The sequence below is a fragment of the Schistocerca piceifrons genome, chromosome 4 (assembly GCF_021461385.2).
Source record: "Schistocerca piceifrons isolate TAMUIC-IGC-003096 chromosome 4, iqSchPice1.1, whole genome shotgun sequence".
Taxonomy (NCBI): domain Eukaryota; kingdom Metazoa; phylum Arthropoda; class Insecta; order Orthoptera; family Acrididae; genus Schistocerca; species Schistocerca piceifrons.
The window spans coordinates 189,771,778-189,794,711 of NC_060141.1; the positions used below are offsets into that span (position 1 = coordinate 189,771,778).

General features: G+C 40.3%; 1 protein-coding gene across 4 annotated transcripts in view; it reads left to right on the plus strand.

Annotated features, from left to right (window-relative positions):
- LOC124795243 (zinc finger protein 250-like) overlaps window positions 1–22,934 on the plus strand; it is a 182,907-nt gene that overhangs the window by 39,135 nt on the left and 120,838 nt on the right. For all 4 annotated transcript variants that reach the window (XM_047259173.1, XM_047259175.1, XM_047259176.1 and 1 more), the window contains exon 5: window positions 21,110–21,256. In XM_047259173.1, coding sequence (XP_047115129.1) covers window positions 21,110–21,256 — 147 coding nt within the window. The remainder of the gene's footprint in view (window positions 1–21,109; window positions 21,257–22,934) is intronic.

The window sequence follows — 22,934 nt, forward strand, 5'->3', positions numbered from 1 at the left end:
CATCTCATAGGAGATAACATTAATATCTATGGTGAATGAAGTGGTGGAAGGATACACTTTCCACCATCCTGTAAGGATGGAAAAATTGTTTTAATTCCCAAAAAGACGGGACATCTGTCTTTGGATCAGGTCTGACCAACAATGCTACTCAGTTTTGATTGTGAAATCATACCTCACATGACAAATAGCCGTTTGTCGGTTTTGCTTCCTGGCATAGATGCCTATTATCAAAGTTGTATCCTAGGTCATACTCTCCTGATTCCTGTTGCTGAATGTTGTGATCTCATTGCAGTTGCTTCCACTTTTCCTGTGTGAGGAGCTTTACTTTTTATTGATTGTAATCATGCATTTGACTCAGTTAGTCACAATTTTCTGTTGCGAGTGTTAACGGTTGTTAGTTTTAATGATACTGCACAATGGATGCTCATCTCTGCAATAACTGGTACTCGAGTGTCTATTGACCTGAATGGTCACCTTACTCCCCTCATAAAAATGTTTTGAGGTGTCCTACAGGGGAGTCTCCTGTCTGTGTCATTATTCATGCTATTTCTGGACCCCTTATTGTGGTTCATAGCTGCTTGGTGGAGTGGCTGGTCATTATTGGGAGAAAGGTTAGGTTTATCATCTGCACATATGCTGATGACATTATGCTACTTCTTCTTACTCTTGAGAACATACTGGTACTCAATCACATTTTGGATGCACGTTGTCGTCTTATGGGAGCATGGATTAACAACCAGAAATGTCGGTTACTCAGTTTGTGGGGATTTGACATGGTTAGATTTTGTAGGCTGTGGCAGTAGCCCACCATCAGTCATCGGATGTTGTTATTGTTGAATGAAGGTGGCTCCGTTAAATCGGAAGTCTGTCACACGTAGGATTCAAGAATGATCCTCATACACAATCCTTCTCATTACTTCATAAGGTTTGGATGCTGGAAACTCGTGTGTTGAGTAAAGCCTATTTTGTTGCACAAATTTTTCTCCTTCCTGCAATGATGTCCTGAAGTGAACTTATCGGGCATGTTTATCTGTCGCAACCCCCCCCCCCCCCCCCCACCCCCCCCATGAGGTTATGGCGAGATCCTGCTGATGGGAGATTTGGGCCTCCTTGATATTCGTCCCAGGGTTTCTGCTTTATTTCTTCGACAGACAATTTTAACGTGGTAGTGCCCCCAGTCACTTACAGCTCGCTTTCTTGCCTGTCACCAGTCTGCGAGCTTCATTCACCCCTGCGGTAGATGTTGGTAGGATAAATAACAAATTAAGGCACATTTGGGAATTTTTATTGATGTCAATTATTTGGGGGTTGATATTCTTTTCCAATTGCACCTTTGTGTTATAGTTACATCACTGGACGTTTCCAATTTGTGTTGCCTATGTGAAGGCAGTATCGCAGGAGACAGATTGGAAGGTTGTTGGGTACAGTGTCTGCCTACCTATTTTTCCTATGGTATCAAGTCATTCATAACCTTTTCCCCACTGACGTTCTGTTTTTTGGCACTACATCATTTTGTCATGTGACAGTAGCCTATCACATGACAGTGGGATCCATTAAATTGCATTGACATGTCTAGCAATGGTGCAGTGCATGATCATAACTGGTCCTGTCAAGTTCATGTAGGGGGACTTCCCAATGGAGTACACAAATGCTGAATACGTTGATATGCTATTGGTATTGGGAGCATTTGATAACCAAGTTGCTGCTGCTATTCTTGTGTATGCTGCACATTATCCTCAAATGTGACATCCTTATAAGAATATTTTTGTTGCCTAGAGCAATGCCTTCGTAAAACCAGCAATCCTCGTCCACAAGAAGTGGACAGATGTTGTCCAAAGACTAGATTACTCCACAAACAGAGGACATGATTCTTAAAACTGTTTCCCAGTCACTTTGGCAAAGTACATGTGATATTGCAAGGAAGTGCTGTATATCATATTAAAGACTGGTTGATGTGTTGCATGATGAACAACTCCATCTGTATCATTACACGTTAACTCAACATCAGCAGCCAGAAGACCTCATTTGACAAGTACAATTTTGTGAATGGCTTTTGCACCAAGTGGAAGGTGAAAAACATTTTATGAATAACGTAATATGGAGTGGTTGCATCTGTGGTCTAGGAGTAGCTTCTTTTTTATGTGAGAATATGGGCTTAGCACTAGGAATGAAGTGGAGAAAGACTGATTGAGTTCAGCAACAAATTTCAGCTAGTAATAGCGAATACTCTATTCAAGAATCACAAGACATGGAGATATACTTGGAAAAGGCCAGGAGGTACTGGAAAATCACAGTTAGCTTAATCAAAATGTCCTTTGTTCCAGGTTCGAAACCTGCTACCACCTAAATTTTGAATAAAAATCGTCAGCTGTGGCGGCTGAAGACTTCTGGCAGAACTCACTCTCATTCTGCCAACGGCTTTGTCAAAGAGGGCAGAGGAGCGCAGAGAGGTTCAGAGCTCTCTCTTTCTCTTGGGGTGGGAAACTACCCCTGAAGGCAGCAGAATCAGCCATGATCAACGGCATGAGGATGCAGAAGGCAATGTAAACCACTGCATTAAAGACAAGTATTATGTATCCACAGGACTTCTTGTCTGTAATGGAAAAAGTGTCGTGATCATCTCTGCATTGGCAAAAGATTCTGGACTAGTCCCCTATTCAGATCTCCAGGAAGGGACTCCCCAGGGGGAAGTGATGATGAGAAAAAGATTGAATAGCCAATGAAAGGATACCATTCTATGAGTTGGGGCGTGGAATGTTAGAAGTTTGAACATAGATGTAGGAAAACTAGAAAAATTGAAAAGGGGAAGGCAGAGGCTCATTGTAGATATAATGGGGTCAGTGATTTCTCGTTGGATGAGTATATGGTAATATCAGCGGCAGTAGAAATGGTATAAAAGAGAGTAGGATTCATTATTAATAGCAAGGTGAGGGGAGAGTGAGTTGCTGTTAATAGTTCAGTGGTAGGGTTGTTCTCATCAGAACTGGCAACAAACCAACACTTACAACAATAGTTCAACTATATATGCCAACATTGCAAGCTGAAGATGAAGAGGCTGAGAAAGTATATGAGGATATTGAACAGGTAATTCAGTATGTAAATGGTGAAGAAAATGTAATAGTCACAGGGGATGGGAATGCAGTTGTAGGGGCAGGAGTAAAAGAAAGGGTTATGAGAGAATATGGGCTTAGCACTGGGATTGAAAGAGGAGAAAAACTGATTGAGTTCAGCAACAAATTTCAGCTAGTAATAGCAAATACTCTATTCAAGAATCACAAGACGAGGCGATATACTTGGAAAAAGGCAGGAGGTAAGGGAAAACTCTCAGTTTGATTACGCCACGGTCAGGCGGAGAGTCTGAAATCAGGTACTGGATTTTAAGACTTACCCAGGAGCACATATAGACTCAGATCACAATTTGGCAATGATGAAGAGTCAACTGAAGTTTAGAGAGTAGCCAGGAGGAAAAAAAAAAAAAATGCTCAAAGAAGTGTTCTAAGAAATAAGGAGTAGCTCAGTATGCAGTTCAGGTGAAGAGGAATGGACATCTCTAAAAAGGGCAGTCACCAAAGCTGGAAAGAAAAACTTAAGTACAAAAAAGGTAACTGTGAAGAAACCATGGGTAACAGAAGAAATACTTTAGTTGATTGATGAAAGAAGAAAGTGCAAAACTTTTTGTTGAAATTCAGGAATACAGAAATGCAAGTCACCTAGGAGTGAAATAAATAGGAAGTACAGGGAAGCTAAGGCAAAATGGCTGGAGGAAAAATATGAAGGAATCGAAAAAGACATGATTGTCAGAGGGACTTCTTCAACATATAGAAAAGTCAAAACAACCCTCAAATTAAAAGCAAAGGTGGTAACATTAAGAGTGCAATGGAAGTTCCACTGTTAAATGAAGAGGAAAGAGCAGATAGGTGGAAAGAGGATGTTGAAGGCCTCTATGAGAGGGAAGACTTGTCTGATTACGTGACAGGAGAAGAAACAGGAACCGATATAGAAGAGGTACTGAATCCAGCAATAGACTCATAATTAAAAAAAAAAAAACTCTGGAAGACTTGTGATCAAATAAGGCAGAAAGGATATATAACATTCCATTAGAATATCTAAAATGACTGGGGGAAGTGGCAACAAAACAATTATTTATGCATTAGCCAACAAATACGAGAATTATCATGCAGTCATCTTAACAGCTCATGCATCCAAATTGCTGACGAGAATAATATACTGAAGAATGGAAAAGAAAATTGAAGATTTTTTTAGGTGGCGGTCCGTTTGGCTTCAGGAAAAGTAGAGGCACTAGAGAGGCAATTCTGGTGTAGTGGTGGATAACAGAAGCAAGACTGAAGAAAAATCAAGACAGGTCCATAGGATTTGTGGACCTGGAAAAAAAGTTTGACAATGTGAAGTGGTGCAAGATGTTTGAACTTCTGAGAAAAGGGTAAGCTATAGGGAAAGGTGGGTTAATATGCAAAATGTACAAGAACCAAGACGGAACATTAAGAGTGGGAGACATAGAACAAAGTACTTTGATTAAAAAGGGTGTAAGACAGGGGTGTAGTCTTTCGCCCTCTAAACATGCCTCTGGTTGGTAATAAGGAAATGCTATGTTTGCATTGTGTGCACGATTCCACTTCCATGTGCTATTACTCATCAAGGGTTTAGGCTTCAGAAGAATAGCTGCCATCAATGTTCTTAATATATTCCAGTGCGGTATGAAGGGGACCTCTGTCTTACAATAGACAACAACAATTCCCTGTAATAGTATTTATTGGAATCACTTTTGTACATGTTGGGTCATTACAATGCGCTATAGCAATCTCAGGTATCGCCTGTTCAGACAAGGGGATCCTGGCATTAAATTTCTCAAATAACATAAAATAAAAAATATCAATAACATCACAGAATTCAGGATAGTTAATTACTTTTACTGAGAGGAAGACTGACTGGTGGAAGACCAGCCCCCTTAGTAACACTTTATCATCCACAAGAATGGTAAGTTACATCCTCATGCGCCACTCATGTGATATACCGTTCTTCCCCAGTTCTCTGCCATGCTAGTCACTTGCGCTTGACCTTGACTAGGCTGTGGCTCTGTATGCCATTGCGTCACAGTGTGGGTAACTGAAACTGGCTTCCCCTCCAGTGATTCTTTCACTCAGTTTCTACTTAACTTAAAGATGCAAGCTTACATAAGAGAGTTATTCTCATCACTGTCCATGCCACACTTATTAAATCTCAAACAAGTGAAATATACACACAAAACCCAACCCATGTTGCACAACCAGTGTGTTGCAACACTATAAATGACACACAAAACTGGGACACCCAACATGTAAGGTGTCCCCCCATAAATCTCGACGCCTTACAGCCCAGACTGTTCAATCTGTACATCAAAGAAGCAATTATGGAAATAAAAGAAAGATTCAAGAGTGGGATTAATATGAAGGTGAAAGGATATCAAAGATAAGATTCACTAAGTACATTGGTATCATCAGTGAAAGTGAAGAAGAATTACAGGATCTGAATGGGGCGAACTGTCGAATGGGGCGAACTGTCGAATGGGGCGAACTGTCGAATGGGGCGAACCGTCGAATGAGTACAGAATATGGGTTGAGAGTAAATCGAAGAAAGATTAAAGTAATGAGAAGTAGCAGAAATGAGAACAGCGAGAAACTTAACACTGTAATTGGTGATCATGAAGCAGATGAAGTTAAGGAGTTCTGCTGCCTGGGCAGCAAAATAACTGATGACGGACAAAGCAAAGAGGATATAGAAAGCAGGCTAGCACTGGAAAAACAACATTCCTGGCTAAGAGAAGTGTACTAGTACATATATGGGTCTTAATTTGAGGAAGAAATTTCTGAGAATATATGTTTGAAGCACAGAATTTTATGGTAATGAAGCATGGACTGTGAGACAACCGGACAAGAAGAGACTCAAAGCATTTGGGATGTGGTATTACAGAAGAATGTTGACAATTAGGCTGACTAATGAGGTAAGAAATGAAGTGGTTCTCTCGAGGATCGGCAAGGAAATGGGTATGTGGGAAACACTTACAAGAAGAAGGGACAGGGTGGTAGGACATCTGTTAAGACACAGTGAATAACCTGAGGGAGGGAGCTGTAGAGGGTAAAAGCTGTAGAGGAAAACAGAGATTGGAATACACCCAGTAAATAATTCAGGATGTAGATTCCAAGTGCTACTCTGACATAAAGAGACTAGCACACGAGAGGAATTTGTGGCAGGCCACATCAAACCAGTCAGAAGACTGATGGGAAAAAAAAAAAAAACCACCACAACCCACATGTCACCCATGTAAATGGCTTTCAAGTATCTTTGGTATTAACCTGTGGACTAGAATTTTGGGAGGAATACTTATGGGCCATTACCCATTGCTGGGCATATTGAATGCACCCCTGTATTAAATGTTTCTTTGCCTGACACATTAGGAAACATGCCACTTGGTGTTTGGCAATAGCTATGGTGTCAGGATGATGGTGCACCGCCACAATTATGAATGAATGTGTGTAACTAATTAAATGAAGCACTTCCAGTGAAATGGATTGATCTTGGAGGTTTAGTGGCCTGACCTCCAAGTTTCGTGGACCTTAATCCAGCTTAGTATGATCTAGAGAATGCTGAAGTGTTTGCAAGTGTGGGGTGGTTGCTTTGGACATCTTCTCTAAAGTGAACATTGCTGGTACGTGTATGTACTGGCTCTCCCTCCATGAATTACTCTCCTGTGCTGACCTTTTCATCTCAGAGTAGCATTTGCAACCTACATCCTCATTTATTTGCTGGAGGTTTCCCAATATCTGTCTCTGTCTTCCTCTAGCATCATAGATGTTACTCCAGATGTCTTAACAGATGTGCCATGATATTGTCCCTTCTCCTTGACAGTATTTTCCATATATTCCTTTCCTTGCAGATTCTACAGAGAACCTCCTCATTCCTTATCTGATTCGTCCACCTAATTTTCAACATTCTTCCAAAACACCGCATCTCAGACGCTTCTATTCTCTTCTGTTCTGGTTTTCCCACAGTCCACATTTCACTGCCATACTATGTTGTGCTCCAAATATACATTCTCAGAAGTTTCTTCCTCAAATTAAGACTTGTGTTTGATACTAGGAGACCTCTATTGGCCGGGAATTCCCCATTGAGCACTGCTAGTCTGCTTTATATGTCCTTACTCTGTTCATCATCGGTTATTTTGCTGCCTAGGTAGCAGAATTCCAAAACATCTTCTTTGTGATCACCATTTATGATGTTAAGTTTCTTACTGTTCTCATTTCTGATACTTCTCATTACTTTCGTCTTCCTTTGATTTACTCTCAGTTCTTAATCTCAGAATGTATATGACCCAGGACAACCGGGAGATCCGGTAAAGACCCGGGAATGTTTTCATCTGGGAGAAAACCGGGAAAAACATAGGCATTTTTTAGAATTCTGGGAATTTTTCATTGTTTTAATTTTCAGTTAAATTTTTGTAATTTTGTCTGGTAAGAACCAATACTCTAACAAAGAATATTGCTGTATCACGCTATTGCAGAATAATACTGCAGCAATAAAACACGAATGAGAGAAAAAAAAATGAAAATAAAACTTAAGTTGCAAAGGAAATGCACCATATACAACAACAAAACACAGTGCTCATACAAGTGTCTGCCAACAGCAAAATGTGTCAAAGGCTTTAGGCATATTATGCAATGTTTCATAACAACAAATTGCCTCCGATGAGCGTGACGTCACAACTGTTTACATTAGATTTGTTTGAGGGGTTGCGAGCGAGCTTATGCGCATGTGCAGTTGAGTCACATATGAGTAGTACCTTCTCCCGCTTCTGGTTACAGAAGTGTGGTAGTTAGCTGTACAAGCAATAGCAGCAAGCAGCCAGATTCTATCCAGAAAAATTTTACTGGTGCGCCTAAGCTGCCAGATCCACGTATATGCAGCAGGCCCAAAACTAGGGGGCGGGGGCAAACTAAGGTATCTGCCCCGGGTGGCAGTTTCAGGGTACGGGGGGGGGGGGGGGGGGGGGCAAATTCATGTTATTGGGGAGAGAAAGACCTTGCTTCACAAAGCGCCTAGCATCCAGCACATGTTGGTCTATCGATTACTCATATGATTTTGAACGGATCCCTGTTGGTTTTTGAACATTTTTGATCAAATTCTAAGTTGATTTTTGAATGTGTGCATAGTGTATGTGATGTCTCTGTGAGGGGAATCCCCGTCGCATCTAGAAATAAACTTTACTGCAGACAAAAGGGACAGGGCTATAAGAGTTGAGCAAATAAAACCGAATGGGTGAATGCCAATCCCTGTATGGTTGACTGGGTTTGCAAAAGATCAGCGTTGTTATAATTACTAGCGAATTCCATAGATTCAGACTAGCAGAGTGGAAATAAACGACTAACAGGAATAACAGGCAATGAAGATTACGTATTGTCTTCTCCGTGTATCCAAGAAAATGAAATTTTGACAGAAAATTTTTGGCCACGAAGATCACATATTGTCTTCTCCGTGTATCCAAGAAAATGAAATTTTGATAGAAAATTTTTGGCCAGACCGCTACACAACTAAGGACCAATTATATAGTCCCCGGCTAGCACCCACTAAAGTTCTTTTCTGGGAGTCGTGTGGAAAATGCATTGTATGAACACGTAATAAAGCCTAACTTAAGAATAAATGCGGGGTAACTAAAGCGGTGATTGTGGCACGGTTAGTGAAGTTAACCAGAGAATAAGTTTTGACACTGGCAGGAATAGTTACAGAATTAGTGATGACAAGATTGGTTGTTAGAACGAGGAAGGAGAAGAAACAGGGACTGGCACAAATTATGGAAGAATATGACAATTCCGAATTTATATAAAAATTTCGTACCACTGCTTTTTGATCTCATGCTTTAGAAGCTAGTGTGTATGAATGAAATGTGAAACTATTTCCTAACATTAAACTTTTTGCTTGTGGTAGGCCTAATAGGCATTTGATATTGGTACTTCGTGAATTATATTTTGTCGTGTTATAAAAATGACCATTTGTGCTGAAACAGTCTCTTTTATTTGGTGTGCGTAACAATTGCTGCAATATTAGCCAGGCCTATTTCATTTTATCTAGCAGACAGTGACAAAATACACGTAATCAGATCGAGTAACCACACCATTCTTTGGTACTATTTGTATTAACAGCTTTTTCAGTATTAGACAACGGCATTTCATTTTTACATGTAGTAAAACATTGACAAACTTTGATGAGGTAGTAGATTCTTTCCCAGAAAAGAAAATGCAGCATATAAAGCTGTGGCAAGATTAGAGGGAAAAAAAGCTAGGACTGAAGGATTGAAGAATTGTGTACTGTCTTGCTTGTCTCTTGTCTTTACTCATTTTGTGTATGCTATATTTAATTTTATGTCACACAAAACAGTTATTAGCTAATAGGCAGTAAAGAGTGCAAATTTTCTGAAGAGCTCTTGTTTCGCCAGTTACAAATAATCCCCTCCAGTATTAATTGTGAGATTTTTTTAAAGAGGATCAGGAAGTCAAATCGGGCAACTGGGAGTAGGAGAAGCACCACAGGACATTTTAATTTCCACTGTCCTGAATATAGTTTGATGGCACCCTTTACAAAATATTACACGTTGGAATTCCACAGTGTGAAATACAGAGACGTGCGATGGAAGAATGCTGTGTGAAGAGGCGTGGCACTGCACTTTGGCACACTTAAGACCAAATAGTATATCTTACGTTTCCACAAACATATATGTTTTATGGATCAGACTCTTCAGAAAGATGTGCACTAAAAAATGAAGATATCTTTGAAAAGTTAATTTTTAAAATTTTTGCCATCCTACCTCAAACACTCGAGGGAGGGGGAGCGCCTATCTGATATTGCCCGTTTTGGAAATATTGTAGATCTGGACCTGATGCGCAGAGCAGTCTGAGTTGTATTGGGGAGATGGTAGTCTCCGTATGACCCGTGTTTATGTTAAGTAATTTTGCTGTTTCCTATTCGTTTATTGCTCTCACGTCAAATGAAAACAAAACGGATTTCTGTGGCTGGGAGCTATCAACTGAATTAAAATACATTCACATAATTACGGAAGGCTAAAATATGTTATTAGTTTCAGATTTTATTTTGTTTCCACCTTTCTGACAGTCGAGCGTTAATCACCTTACAGAACAATGAAGTTATTTTTGTCGGTTGGTGAAAGAAATTTGACTTTTATTAATCTTTTCGGGCAGTCAATTTATTTGAAACAAAGTGTTTAATTCAACACTATTGGCCAGTTTCGATGTCGAATTATGCATTTTAGTATGGTTCACAAAATTCCCATGCTCTTGGTGTATCCTCTAATGTCTTGTTTCTTTTATGACATAATGTAAGATCTTTTAATGTTTTACACATTCAAATGTACGGGCTTCCTGCATTATCATAGCTGCGCAAGTGCGGTGACACCTGTTATCTGGCACTCTCTGGCAACTGCTGAAACGAATCTATTTCTAACAGGTTGTGGGAAAATATTCCGAATGGTTGTTTGAAAAGCGCTACTTTCAAAGTAAATTTCCTTTTTCACAAGATGAACTCTGTGCGTGAATGTCCAATGAATTTCTTAAATCACAGAGTGGTTGACTCTCATTCAAAAATAAAATCTTTGAGGACGACCATTTAGAATATTTTCGAGCCCAGAAGTTCAGACACTTATGTCATTGTTAAACATTTTACTAGCATGTTTGTGTGATGTATCTTAAAGTGTAACACACGCAAAAAAGATCATCTTTATGTGTCACAGCTTAGCTTCTCCCCCCTGCGGGTCCGGGGTAAGAATAGGCCCGAGGTATTCCTGCCTGTCGTAAAAGGCGACTAAAAGGAGTTTCAACCGTTTCGGCCTTCCATGTAATGGTCCCCCTTGGGGTTTGACCTCCATTTTTCAAAATTCTACAGAAGTACGAGCCTTTTGAGGAAGGACACCTTACGTGGTGTATCACTGGTCCTCCGTGCACTAAGACCTTGGCACTCAGCATTGTAACGGCATTGTAACCATACCCACTATTCATCAAATTGGGCCTAAACGCCTGATGGGTTGTAAAAGTTACGCCCATAGTGCATCCCCATCTGCACCTACGATCATGATGGACTTTACATGGCACCCGAAATCCAGCACGGTAGCCAGCCCGTTGTGGTGGGGTCGTCATGTACCCTCTATGTTGTAGCCCCCTGACAACACAGGGATCGTACTGCCGATACCTGAGCTGCACCCTCCCCACGTCGGCCAAGGAGTAGATGCCCGTCTCCTTGGGGCATCAGGATTCCCGGCAACGGTCATCCTGCCAGGTGGCCCTTGCTGAGGCTGGGTGGCGCCCGTGGGGAGAGCCCCTGGTTGGAGTGGGTGGTATCGGGGCGGACGTTTCGCAGATGAAACGTCAACATGTATCAGGTTGCTCTGCGGCTGAGTCTTTCAAAAAGAAAAGTACTGTCTCTGGTTCTGGTTCTCCTGCCCTTTCCCCCTTGGCCACTCCCTGGGAGGAAGGACAGGCCCGCCGGCTTGGGGCGAAGTACTTCCCCCGCTATTTGGTCTGTTCTCGGACCGATGGGGGGACGTTCGCCACCTCCAAGCCCATGTTCTTTGTTCAGCACATTGAGGACATCTTCGGGGAAATCGAGGCTCTCACAAAATGCGTTCAGGGTCCGTTCTTATAAAGACCACCTCCGCCACACAGTCGGCGGCGCTCCAGGCGTGCGACCGGCTAGGGGACATCCCAGTGTCCATTGTCCCGCATCTGGCACTGAGTAGGACGCAGGGGGTTATTTTTCATCGGGACCTCCTGCTGCAATCTGATGAGGAGCTCAGGGCCAACCTGGAGCGCCGAGGCATGCATTTCGTCCGGCGGGTCCAGCGCAGCACCGAAGGCCGTCGCATCGACACTGTGGCCTTTATCCTCGCCTTCGAGGGGGACGTTCTCCCAGAGAAGGTAAAGGTGATGTGCTACCGGTGCGACGTGCGACCTTACGTCCCGCCTCCTATGCGCTGTTTTCGGTGTTTGCGCTTTGGGCACATGTCGTCACGGTGTGAGGCTGAGCCCCTTTGTGGCAATTGTGGACGTCCTCTTTGTGAGGAACATACATGCACCCCACCACCTCGGTGCGTTAATTGTCCTGGCATCCACTCGCCTAGATCCTTAGACTGCCCCGCGTATCAGAAGGAGAAGAAGATTCAAGAACTCAAAACTTTGGCTCGTCTCTCTTATTCTGAGGCCAGGAAGAAGTATGACCGCCTCCATCCCATGACGTTGACCACTTCGTTTGCCTTAGTCGTGTCCACTTCTTCCACTGTTTCCTCACCCCTATCCTGTCCCCCCTCCACCTCCTCCCCCCATCCGGGGTCTATGCCTCCACCTCCCAAATCCCTCCCTTCCAAATCCTCCTCCCCTGCGGCCCCCGCCCCCTCTGCCCCAGGGCAATTATGGATTGCATTCCACCTAATGTCTCAGGCTCTCTTTTTGTCGATGACTTCGCGATCTACTGGAGTGCCCGGAGAACATGCCTTCTGGAGCACTGCCTTCAGCGTTGTCTCGACAGCCTATACTCATGGAGCGTAGCAAATGGCTTCCGGTTCTCTGAAGAGAAAACGGTTTGTATCAACTTTTGGCGATATAAAGCGTTCCTTCCGCCATCCTTACATCTCGGTCCCGTTGTTCTCCCATTCGTGGAAACAACTAGGTTTCTAGGGCTCACATTGGACAGGAAACTTTGTTGGTCTCCGTACGTCTCTTATTTGGGGGCCCGTTGTACAAGTTCCCTTAATGTCCTCCGAGTTCTTAGTGGTTCATCTTGGGGAGCGGATCGCACTGTCCTGCTTCGCTTGTATCGGTCCATAGTCCGATCGAAGTTGGATTATGGGAGCTTCATCTACTCGTCTGCTCGGCCATCCCTTTTACGCCGTCTCAACTCCATCCACCATCGGAGGTTGCATCTTGCGACCGGAGCCTACTACACTAGTCCCGTCGAGAGTCTTTATGCTGAAGCTGCCGAATTACCATTGACCTACCGACGCGACGTACTGCTGTGTCGGTATGCCTGCTGGCTGTTGTCAATGCCCGACCACCCCTCTTATCAGTCCTTCTTTGCCGATTCTCTCGACCGTCAGTACGGGTTGTATGTGTCTTCCCTGCTGCCCCCTGGAGTCCGCTTCCGTCGCCTGCTTCGACAATTGGATTTTACCCTCCCTACCACCTTCAGAGAGGGTGAGAGCCCGACACCACCTTGGCTCCAGGCTCCGGTTCATATTTATCTCGACCTCAGCTCACTCCCGAAGGAGGGTACTCCGGCTGCAGTGTATTGCTCACGGTTTGCCGACTTGCCGGTCACACCTTTATTTACACCGATGGCTCCAAAACTGACAATGGTGTCGGCTGTGCCTTTGTCGTCGGGGCCGTCACCTTTAAATACCGGCTCCTCGACTAATGTTCCAGCTTTACGGCCCAGCTTTTTGCCCTCCATCAGGCCATTCAGTATGCCCGCCGCCACCGCCATTCATCGTATGTACTCTGCTCTGATTCACTCAGTGCTCTTCAGAGCCTTGGAGCTCCCTATCCGGTCCATCCCTTGGTACAACGGATCCAGCAGTCCCTCCATTCTTTCGCTGATAATGGTTCTCTTCTCAGCTTTCTGTGGGTTCCCGGATATGTAGGAGTGCCTGGGAATGAGGCTGCTGATGCTGCAACCAAGGCTGCAGTCCTCCTGCCTCGGCCAGCCTCCCATTGTGTCCCGTCATCTGACGTTCGTGGGGTTATTTGTAAGAAGCTTGTGTCATTGTGGTGGGATGCTTGGTCATCCCTCCAAGGAAACAAGCTCCGGGCAGTAAAAGCGCTCCCAACTGCTTGGACGACCTCCTCCCGACCGTCTCGGCGAGAAGAGGTCCTTCTGACCAGGTTGCGGATTGGGCATTGCCGGTTTAGCCACCGCTACCTGCTCTCCGGTGACCCAGCCCCGCAGTGCCCTTGTGGTCAAGCATTAACAGTGTGCCATGTTTTATTGTCGTGTCCCCGCTTTAGTCAATCTCGTGTTGTCCTGTCCCTGCCATCTACTCTACCGGATATTTTAGCTGATGACGCTCGAGCAGCTGCTCGTGTTCTGCGTTTTATAACTTTGACTGGCTTGTCCAAAGACATCTAACTTTTTTCCTTATTTTATCTGCATCTTTGTATGGACTTTCTGGTGTCCCCCCTCCCCTTGAGTTTTACTAGATTCCATGTGATCTAACACTTGTGACTGGGCGCTAATGACCTCCGTAGTTGAGCGCCCTTAAACCCCACCAAAAAAAAAAAAAAGCTTAGCTTCTCTTGCAGCTTATTAATCTTAGAGACCAACATTATACGTGAAAACTTTTCTTTTCTTTTCTTGTAGCAACACTATATTAATTTAAACCATTACCTTTTCTTATTTTTGTGTTCACACTTCTTAACAGTGATGTTGCTGTTGGCTGACTACATCAGGTGTCCTGTACTCTGAACACCAGCTGTCATTGGCTGGTGAGATTGCTTGACATGAGCTGCGATTGGCGTACAAAAGTGCATCGCAATCTCAATTTCAATCCTTTAGAAAGTAACAAGCGGTGTTTGGTGGAATTCGAATTTATACTTTCGTAATACGAAAATATGCAGTGTACATGTTACTGCACATCGGTCATCTTTCCAAAACATGTTTTTTCCCCTGAGTTTCATTTTCTAAGGTGCCGGTAAATTCTATGTCAGTGTATAAAACCACAACCATTGAAAGGTTTGATAAGTTTTACAGTTCCGAGGAAAAGTATACTGTTACGTAACATGGAAAAAGTGTATTTTCATCTGGCGGAAAGTGTATTTTTAACCCGGAAATCCGGGAAAAATCTGGGAATTTTTTTCCTGATCCACGTATACACCCTGAATCTGTATTCATTAGACTTTTCATTCCATTTGACAGTTCCTGAAATTCTTCTTCACTTTCACTGAGAAAAGCAATGCCATCAGCAAATCTTAACACTGATATCCTTTCACCTAGGAGTTTAATCCCACTCATGTTCCTTTCTTTTATTTCCATTATTTCTTCTTTGACATATAGATTGAACTGTAGAGATAAAATACTACATCCCTCTCTGACACCCTTTTTAATCTGTGCTCTTCCTTCTTGGTCTTCCACTCTTATTGCTCTCTTTTGGTTCTTGTATGTATTGTACATTACCCATCTTTCCCTATAGCTTACCCCTATTTTTCTCAGAGTTTTGAACATCTCGCACCATTTTACATTGTCGAACGCTTTTTCCAGCTCCACAAATTATATGATTATGTCTTGATTTTTCTTCAGTCTTGCTTCCATTATCGACCGCAACTTGAGAACTGGCTCTGTGGTGCCCTTACCTTTCCTAAAGTCAACCTGATTTGATGCTAAATCACAGTAAGACTCAGTTTTTACAGTTTCTAACCCACAATTCAACAAGAACTGACATTTTAATCAGACAGAATGGGCATGTTATAAGCGAGACGGAACAGTTCAAGTTCCTAGGCGTACGGATAGATAGTAAGCTGTTGTGGAAAGCCCATGTTCAGGATCTTGTTCAGAAACTAAATGCCGCTTTATTTACCATTAGAACAGTATCTGAAATAAGTGACACGAAAAGTAGTATACTTCGCATATTTTCATACGCTTATGTCATATGGTATTATTTTTTGGGGTAATTCTTCTGATTCAAAAAGGGTATTTTTGGCTCAAAAACGGGCTGTTCGAGCTATGTATGGTGTAAGTTCGAAAACCTCTTGTCGACCCCTATTCAATAGTCTGGGAATTTTGACATTGCCCTCACAGTATGTATTTTCTTTAATGTCGTTTGTTGTTAGCAATATTAGTTTATTCCCAAGAGTTAGCAGCTTTCACTCAGTTAATACTAGGCAGAAATCAAATCTGCATGTGGAATGCACTTCCTTGACTCTTGTGCAGAAAGGAGTGCAGTATTCTGCTGCATCCATTTTCAATAAGCTACCACAAGAACTCAAAAATCTTAGCAGTAGCCCAAACACTTTTAAGTCTAAACTGAAGAGTTTCCTCATGGCTCACTCCTTCTATTCTGTCGAGGAGCTCCTGGAAGAGATAAAAAATTAAGCAAATTCCAGTGTTACATTCTTGATTTTCTTTATTTAAACTAACGACTTGTTTCATTTTATCTGTTTCTACAATCGTGTCATAATTTCATGTATTGACTCGTTCCATGACCATGGAGACTTCTCCTAAATGTGGTCCCACGGAACAATAAATAAATAAATAAATAAATAAAATAAATCTAACTGATCCTCAGTTTTCGTTTTCATTCTTCTGTATATTGTTCTTACCAGTAGCTTGGATTCGTGAGATGTTAAGCTGTTTGTGTGATAATTCTCGCACTTGTCAACTCTTGCAATCTTGGGAGTTGTGTGGATGATATTTTTTCCGAAAGTCACGTGATGTATTGCCAGTCTCACATTCTACACACCAACACGAGTAATCATTTTGTCGCCACTTCCGCAATGATTTTAGAAATTCTATCCCTTCTGCCTTATTTGATTTTAAGACTTCTGAATTCTGCTTCTAATACTGAATTTAGAAGAGCTTTTGAAGACTTAAAATAAAATAAGGCAGCATAATGTGCAATATAGCATACTGTACCTGTCGTATTTTTTGTACTTAATTGGTAACAGGTGAAGAAGTTACTGTATCGACTACTTTTTTTATTAGCTTTGTGTCATGGATGAAAAAGAATTATTGTTTACATCTGTAAGAAGTTCATGTTATGTCTCAATGTTTCTTCCAGGAGTGCTAATTCTGCAAGGTTTGCAGGAGAGCTTCTGTGAAGTTTGGAAAGTAGGAGACGAGGTACTGGCGAAAGTAAAGCTGTGAGGACAGGGCGTGAGTCGTGCTTGGGTAGCTCAGTTGGTAGAGTACTTGCCCGCAAAAGGCAAAGGTCCCGAGTTCAAGTCTTGGTCCAGCACACAGTTTTAATCCATGAGGAAGTCTCATATCAGCGCACACTCTGCCGCAGAGTGGAAATCTCATTCTGGAAACATCCCCCAGGCTTTGGCTAAGCCATGTCTCCGCAATATCCTTTCTTTGAGTGCTAGTTCTGCAAGGTTCGCAGGAGAGCTTCTGTGAAGTTTGGAAAGTAGGAGACGGGGTACTGACGGAAGTAAAGCTGTGAGAGTGGGGTGTGAGTCGTGCTTGGGTAGCTCAGATGGTAGAGCACTTGCCCGCGAAAGGCGAAGGTCCCGAGTTCGAGTCTCGGTCCGGCACACAGTTTTAATCTGCCAGGAAGTTTCATATCAGCGCACACTCCACTGCAGAGTGGAAATCTCATTGTGTCTACACTTAATTTGGTACATCCAGTTCTGTTTGACATGTCTAACCTAGCTTTCTTCTAGTTTGTGATACCAGGCTACCATCTGGTTTTTAATGAACTGCTTTAATATTTATTTTTATATTTACTTACAATAACCATTTTTGACTGCCACATTTCTTTCCATAAAGACCTGCATTCGTAGTGGTTGTTATTCAAAGATAATGCACTTTATGATGATACATAATTTCAATACTTTTGCATGCATAGTATTTGTAGTAACTCACTATTATGCTAAGAGTGTTGGTAATCTATTCAATCATTGATGGAGAGGATAGAGTTGTTTAACAGAAATAATTTGAAGTAGTTTTTAAAACAGTCACTATGTGACAGCACCTGTAATTCACAAGGGAGATGGTTAAATATTTTTATGACTGCTTGCTGTATGTGAGGTAATACACAAATAACTGAATGCAGTCCAGTACATCAGATTAAAAACATAACTGCAAGTTAGTAGCACTAAAAAGTAAAAACAAAACACAAAATCATAATAGCACAACCCAGACCAATTGTATACTATTCCATTAAACTTATAAATTTAGGCATACTGTAGTAGAGTCACATTGTACACTAAAAAGTACAAGAACTTTTAAAACAAATTAGATTTTAAGTAGTAATCAACAGAGTAAAAAAGTGTGTGTAAGAATGAAATCTTTTATTTTATTCCTAAATGCATTTCTATTTTCCCTGACTGATAAAGGGTAATTTATTGTAAAGCACACTGTCCATATTTCTAATACCAAATAAACTTTTGGTATGTCTGTATGACTACTAAGGTGAGTGTCTGCACTAGGACAAGTATTACAATTATAAATAGGCTCATTTGGTCACAAACAAGTGCAGATTCCTTTTAAAAAATGTCACAGATTCTAAGATATAAATGCAGGGAACAGGCAATATTTTTAATTCCTTGAAAATAGGCTTAGTGGAGGTAGATGGAGCCACCTGTTTCATTATCTTTAAGAGCCTTTTTTGAATCACAAAAATTTAACCAAACACTCACCGCTAAAATTGATTTCACAGGAGAGAACTGAGTGTACGAAAGGAAAATAAACTATTTTTAGAATTGAGATATCACAGGACTGATCAAGAATCTGAAAAGCATGGCACAGAGTCTTCAATAGCAGTTTTTCTCTGTGAATATTCCATTGGAAGTCATTGTTTAGCCACAACCCAAGAAATTTGATCTCATTGTTTTGCTCTATTGTTTCATCTTCAGTTAGTATGGACTCCATGTAGATAGGGTGATTCTTGGGCACACTGAAAATCATATGAGCAGTTTTGCTTTTGTTTGATAATAATTTGTTTTTGTATGTCCAGAAAATTAGCCTGTTGTAAGAATCTGTTCTTATACCCTTTACTACTTGAAAAGAAGGAGTTTGGAAAAGGAAGTTTGCATAGTCTGCAAACAATACAGATAAGGCTTTAGGCAGATTCAGAGGTAAGGTCATTGATAAATAAGAGGAAAAGTAAGGACCCTAGAACTAAACCTTGAGTGTGACCATAACAGATCGTAATTTCATTGGATAGAACTTAAGTACCATCTTTGTTTGAAAATTCAGCCTCCTGCCTTTTATTAGTGAGGCAGGAATGAAACCATATATTTCAAGTGCCTCTAATGCCAAGCAACTCTAGTTTTTCAAGCAACAGAGAGAGATTATGTCAAAGGCTTTAGTCAGACCTATGAATAGACCAGAGAAAGAATGTTTAACATTAAAGCCATTAGAACTTGATTAGTAAAAGAAAATAAAGCTTCATTTATGGCCCTGTTTTTGTGAAAACCCAACTGATATTTTGTGAGCAGACAATATTTATGAAGGGATGAAATTACGTGGCAATTCATTACTTTTTCTATAATCTTCAACATCAGAGAAAGAAAACAGATTGGTTGATAATTGTTACATAGTTTGTCTCCTTTTTTTAACAGAGGAATAACTTTACCCAGTCTGAAAACTTTGGGGAAACAGATTGTAATTAATTACATCACCTGCACTTAAATTACATCACTAAGTGTATTTATAATTTCTAGAGCAATATTTTGTAATAAAAATCACACACACCATCAGCACTAGATGAATATAAGTTGTTATTTCCACTGATAATTTTCAGCACTTGTTCTTGAGTTACTGATGCAGGAAACAATGATATGCCTGATTTTATAAACCCAATGATACAAGACAATGTGTGTGATGTAATCTGTGATGAAAGATTACAGACAATACCCAAAAAGTGCTCAGTAAAAACTTCACTTATCTGCTTTTCATATGATATTTGTGTATCATATGACCTACACACTTTAAATACCTCTAGCTCCAAGGATGCTTCTAACAGCATCCCAAATTGTCGTACATTTTTAGAACTCCTTTTATAGAAGTTGTATTTGTGACTTTTGTAGCCTTGCTTAATTCTTGCCTGAGTATCTTTTTGTATTTTTAAAACAGTATGAAAACTGGGATCATTTCGTGCTTTACTTTCTGCACATAGTTTTCTTTTTATAGCATTGCCTTTGTAATCCACCATTTATAAACAGGTTTATTTGTGTTGTGAGTTACTGGTTCCAGTCCTTTAAGGGGAAAGGCAATGTTAAAATAATGGACCACGGGGTCAAGTAATATCTTTGCTTTCTTATTAGTACTATCCTCATTGAACACATCTTTCCAGAATTTGTTATACAACTTAAATCTAAACAATTCTAAATGACATACAGTATCAAATTGTCTCTTATACAATGTCTGTTAAATTAAAAAGATATCTTTCTTATCCACTGTTCTACCAGTATTTCTTATGCCCAGTGATGTTTGTCTGTTTCACTTTATTGGTCCAAGGAACCCTATACATTATCAACTAGTATTGCACAAACAAATAAGGAAACAACAAAAAATTAGAGACAGAAACTGCTTGGTAACTTATTGTCACAATTTCCCCAGTCAGAGCACATGCTATGCTGGCCCTTTCATTCCTAAAGTTTCTTGCTACTTCTATGCCTTGTGCACATGCACGTCTTTCATACAAAGTGCACAACCTTAAATATTAGGATTTTTACAGTATAAAATTTGATGCATTTCATTTAGGAGATTGTCACAGTTAAATGTATGATTTGTCATTTTTTACTTGTACAAAGTTTCATTTGAGATGTAACACTGCATTAAGTCTCAGGAAAGATTATGTGACTGATTAGAGACTTTAACCTTTACTGACTTGATCAACAGTGCAAAAAGTCATAGTCTGAGAAGAACCTGCGTGAAAAAGAACACTTTTTGACATGGCCAAGACTGTCTTTTAAAGTGCTTTATTAAATGTGTACACTGAGACAAATAAAAATGTTTTGAGAATTTGGTATTAGACAAACTTTTAAACGGAGCACATATATTTTGACATCTCTGAGTAAGTGTTAGCTAATGGACATTATCTAAGAATATTTATGTGAAGTGCTACAATCTGTTTTCTTGCAGGGTTTAAACTTGAAGATATTTTTGGTATACATATAGCAACATTCTGTAATTTTTATGCAAGCAATTTATGTTCTAATGTAATATAGAAAGTTGAAATTTATATGATGAGTAATATTGTCCTCATAGATATCAAAACAAATTTATAACAGTCATGGTTGTTGTTGTAGGTTCTGTGAACAGTGGCAGTTTTGCTTCATGATAAAATATGATGTGCATAGTGAATTCATATCAGTCTTAATTCTTCTATTTCTTCCACCAGGTGACACCAGATGACTTGATGCCTGTCAGTTTATGTATGTCATGTATTTCAAAACTGGAAGTTTGCCATCAGTTGGTTAATTGCTGTTTGGAAGCAGATAGCAACCTAAGGACAATGTTAAAGTTCTCCGAAATATTTGAAGATGAGGTAAAGTCAAGAGGGTGATGCAGAGGTTGTGCATTGATTTACATATTTTATGAATCTATAGGTGATGGTAATTTAAGTGACAATTTTTTTGCGCAGGTAGATCACACTTTTCCATAACTTAAAGAGAGAATATATTTGCTAATAAAGAAGTTATATTAGAAATGCTATGTGACTTCTGCACTACCCTGTGTTAATAGTTCCATCAGATGTACACATGTATGACTATAGTAAAAGTAATTTGTATATATGGCTATAAGTGACAGACAAGAAAATGAGACTGACTCTTTCTTTTGAGAATATATGAAGGTGCCATATATCTATGTAATGTCACCAATTTTGTATGTTTGTCGTGTCCCACACTGTCATAATGGGACTGAGATGCGGTGATTGCTTACTCTGCTAGGAGTCGCTGTTTACTGTATTAACAGGCTGGGTCTGCCCTTAGATGCCAAATCTATAATAATTTATTTAGCAAGTAATTTTCTATGGAAAAATCACTTGTCATTTGTACTGACTCTACATCCAGCAATTTGCAGGACTAGGATTATTCGGCACTGTAGATACAGCAATCTTTCCTCCAAAAACATATTGAAATGGCCAAACAGAGTTTCTGCTGTTATCTAGCATCACTACGCTTTTTGTTATTTCCCAACAGTGTCAGTCAAGTTATCAAGCTAACCGTAATAAAAATGTCCTCATAATAATGCAGTTGCAAATTTAGTAGGTAAAGTATGTAGATGACACAAAAATGTGTTGAAAGTGCAATTGTTTCCGTTTCATAATTTTCAAAACACTGTATGATAGCTATTTGTTCACACATTATTTAAAATGTCCACTATGTTTGTTGAGGCATTTGGCTGCATAGGTCAATGATTAATTTCATGCTAGCAACAAATACAAGTAGCTGATATGATGTCTTCTGTGTAAAAGCGGTATCCTAACCAAAATAAGTAACTGTAACACAGTATTTCAGGAGACACTTAATTCATTTATGCACGGTGTAGAACGTTCACTTCTGTGGGCTGCAGATGTTGCTTAGAATACAATGTGTGTTTCAATAAAAGACAATAACCCAAATTTTACTCTGAAAGGGAAGATTTCAATATAAATTGAAGTTATAAAATTTCATATAAAGATAAATGAAGGTTGCCATTAGTATTACTGTATTTCTGAACATTGGTTGAACATGTTGATAGTTCCATATTGTTTAATATTATTACTGAACACATTACAATAAATGCGGTGAGGAAAATGCCAGGCATGGCATAAAACAAACGTATAAAAATTTGTAGGATAATTCCCAATTTCAGTGAATTGTAGCTAACACTTTAAAGGACACCATAGTCATATCTAAAATTTTCTTGTAGCTCGGATCAGTAGCATCAATAAAGGATTTGAAAGAGGTCATTTCCATTTATGACTTTCACTTTATTCAAAATGTATTGCTATTGGTCAATTTCAACATCAGTTTTATTATTATGCGGGCTTGCAGAACCTGTCCTTTGATCTGGTGGTTGCTGTCAAATGAAATAGAGCAGTGAATCAAAACTTGATGTTTACCATTGTTTTTTAATGTTAAGATTGACCGTGATAGATTTAGTGAAAATCTGTTTAAAGTGTAGAAAAGTTGTATATACCGTATTTACCCAACTGTAAGACAAGTTATTTTATTTTTTTA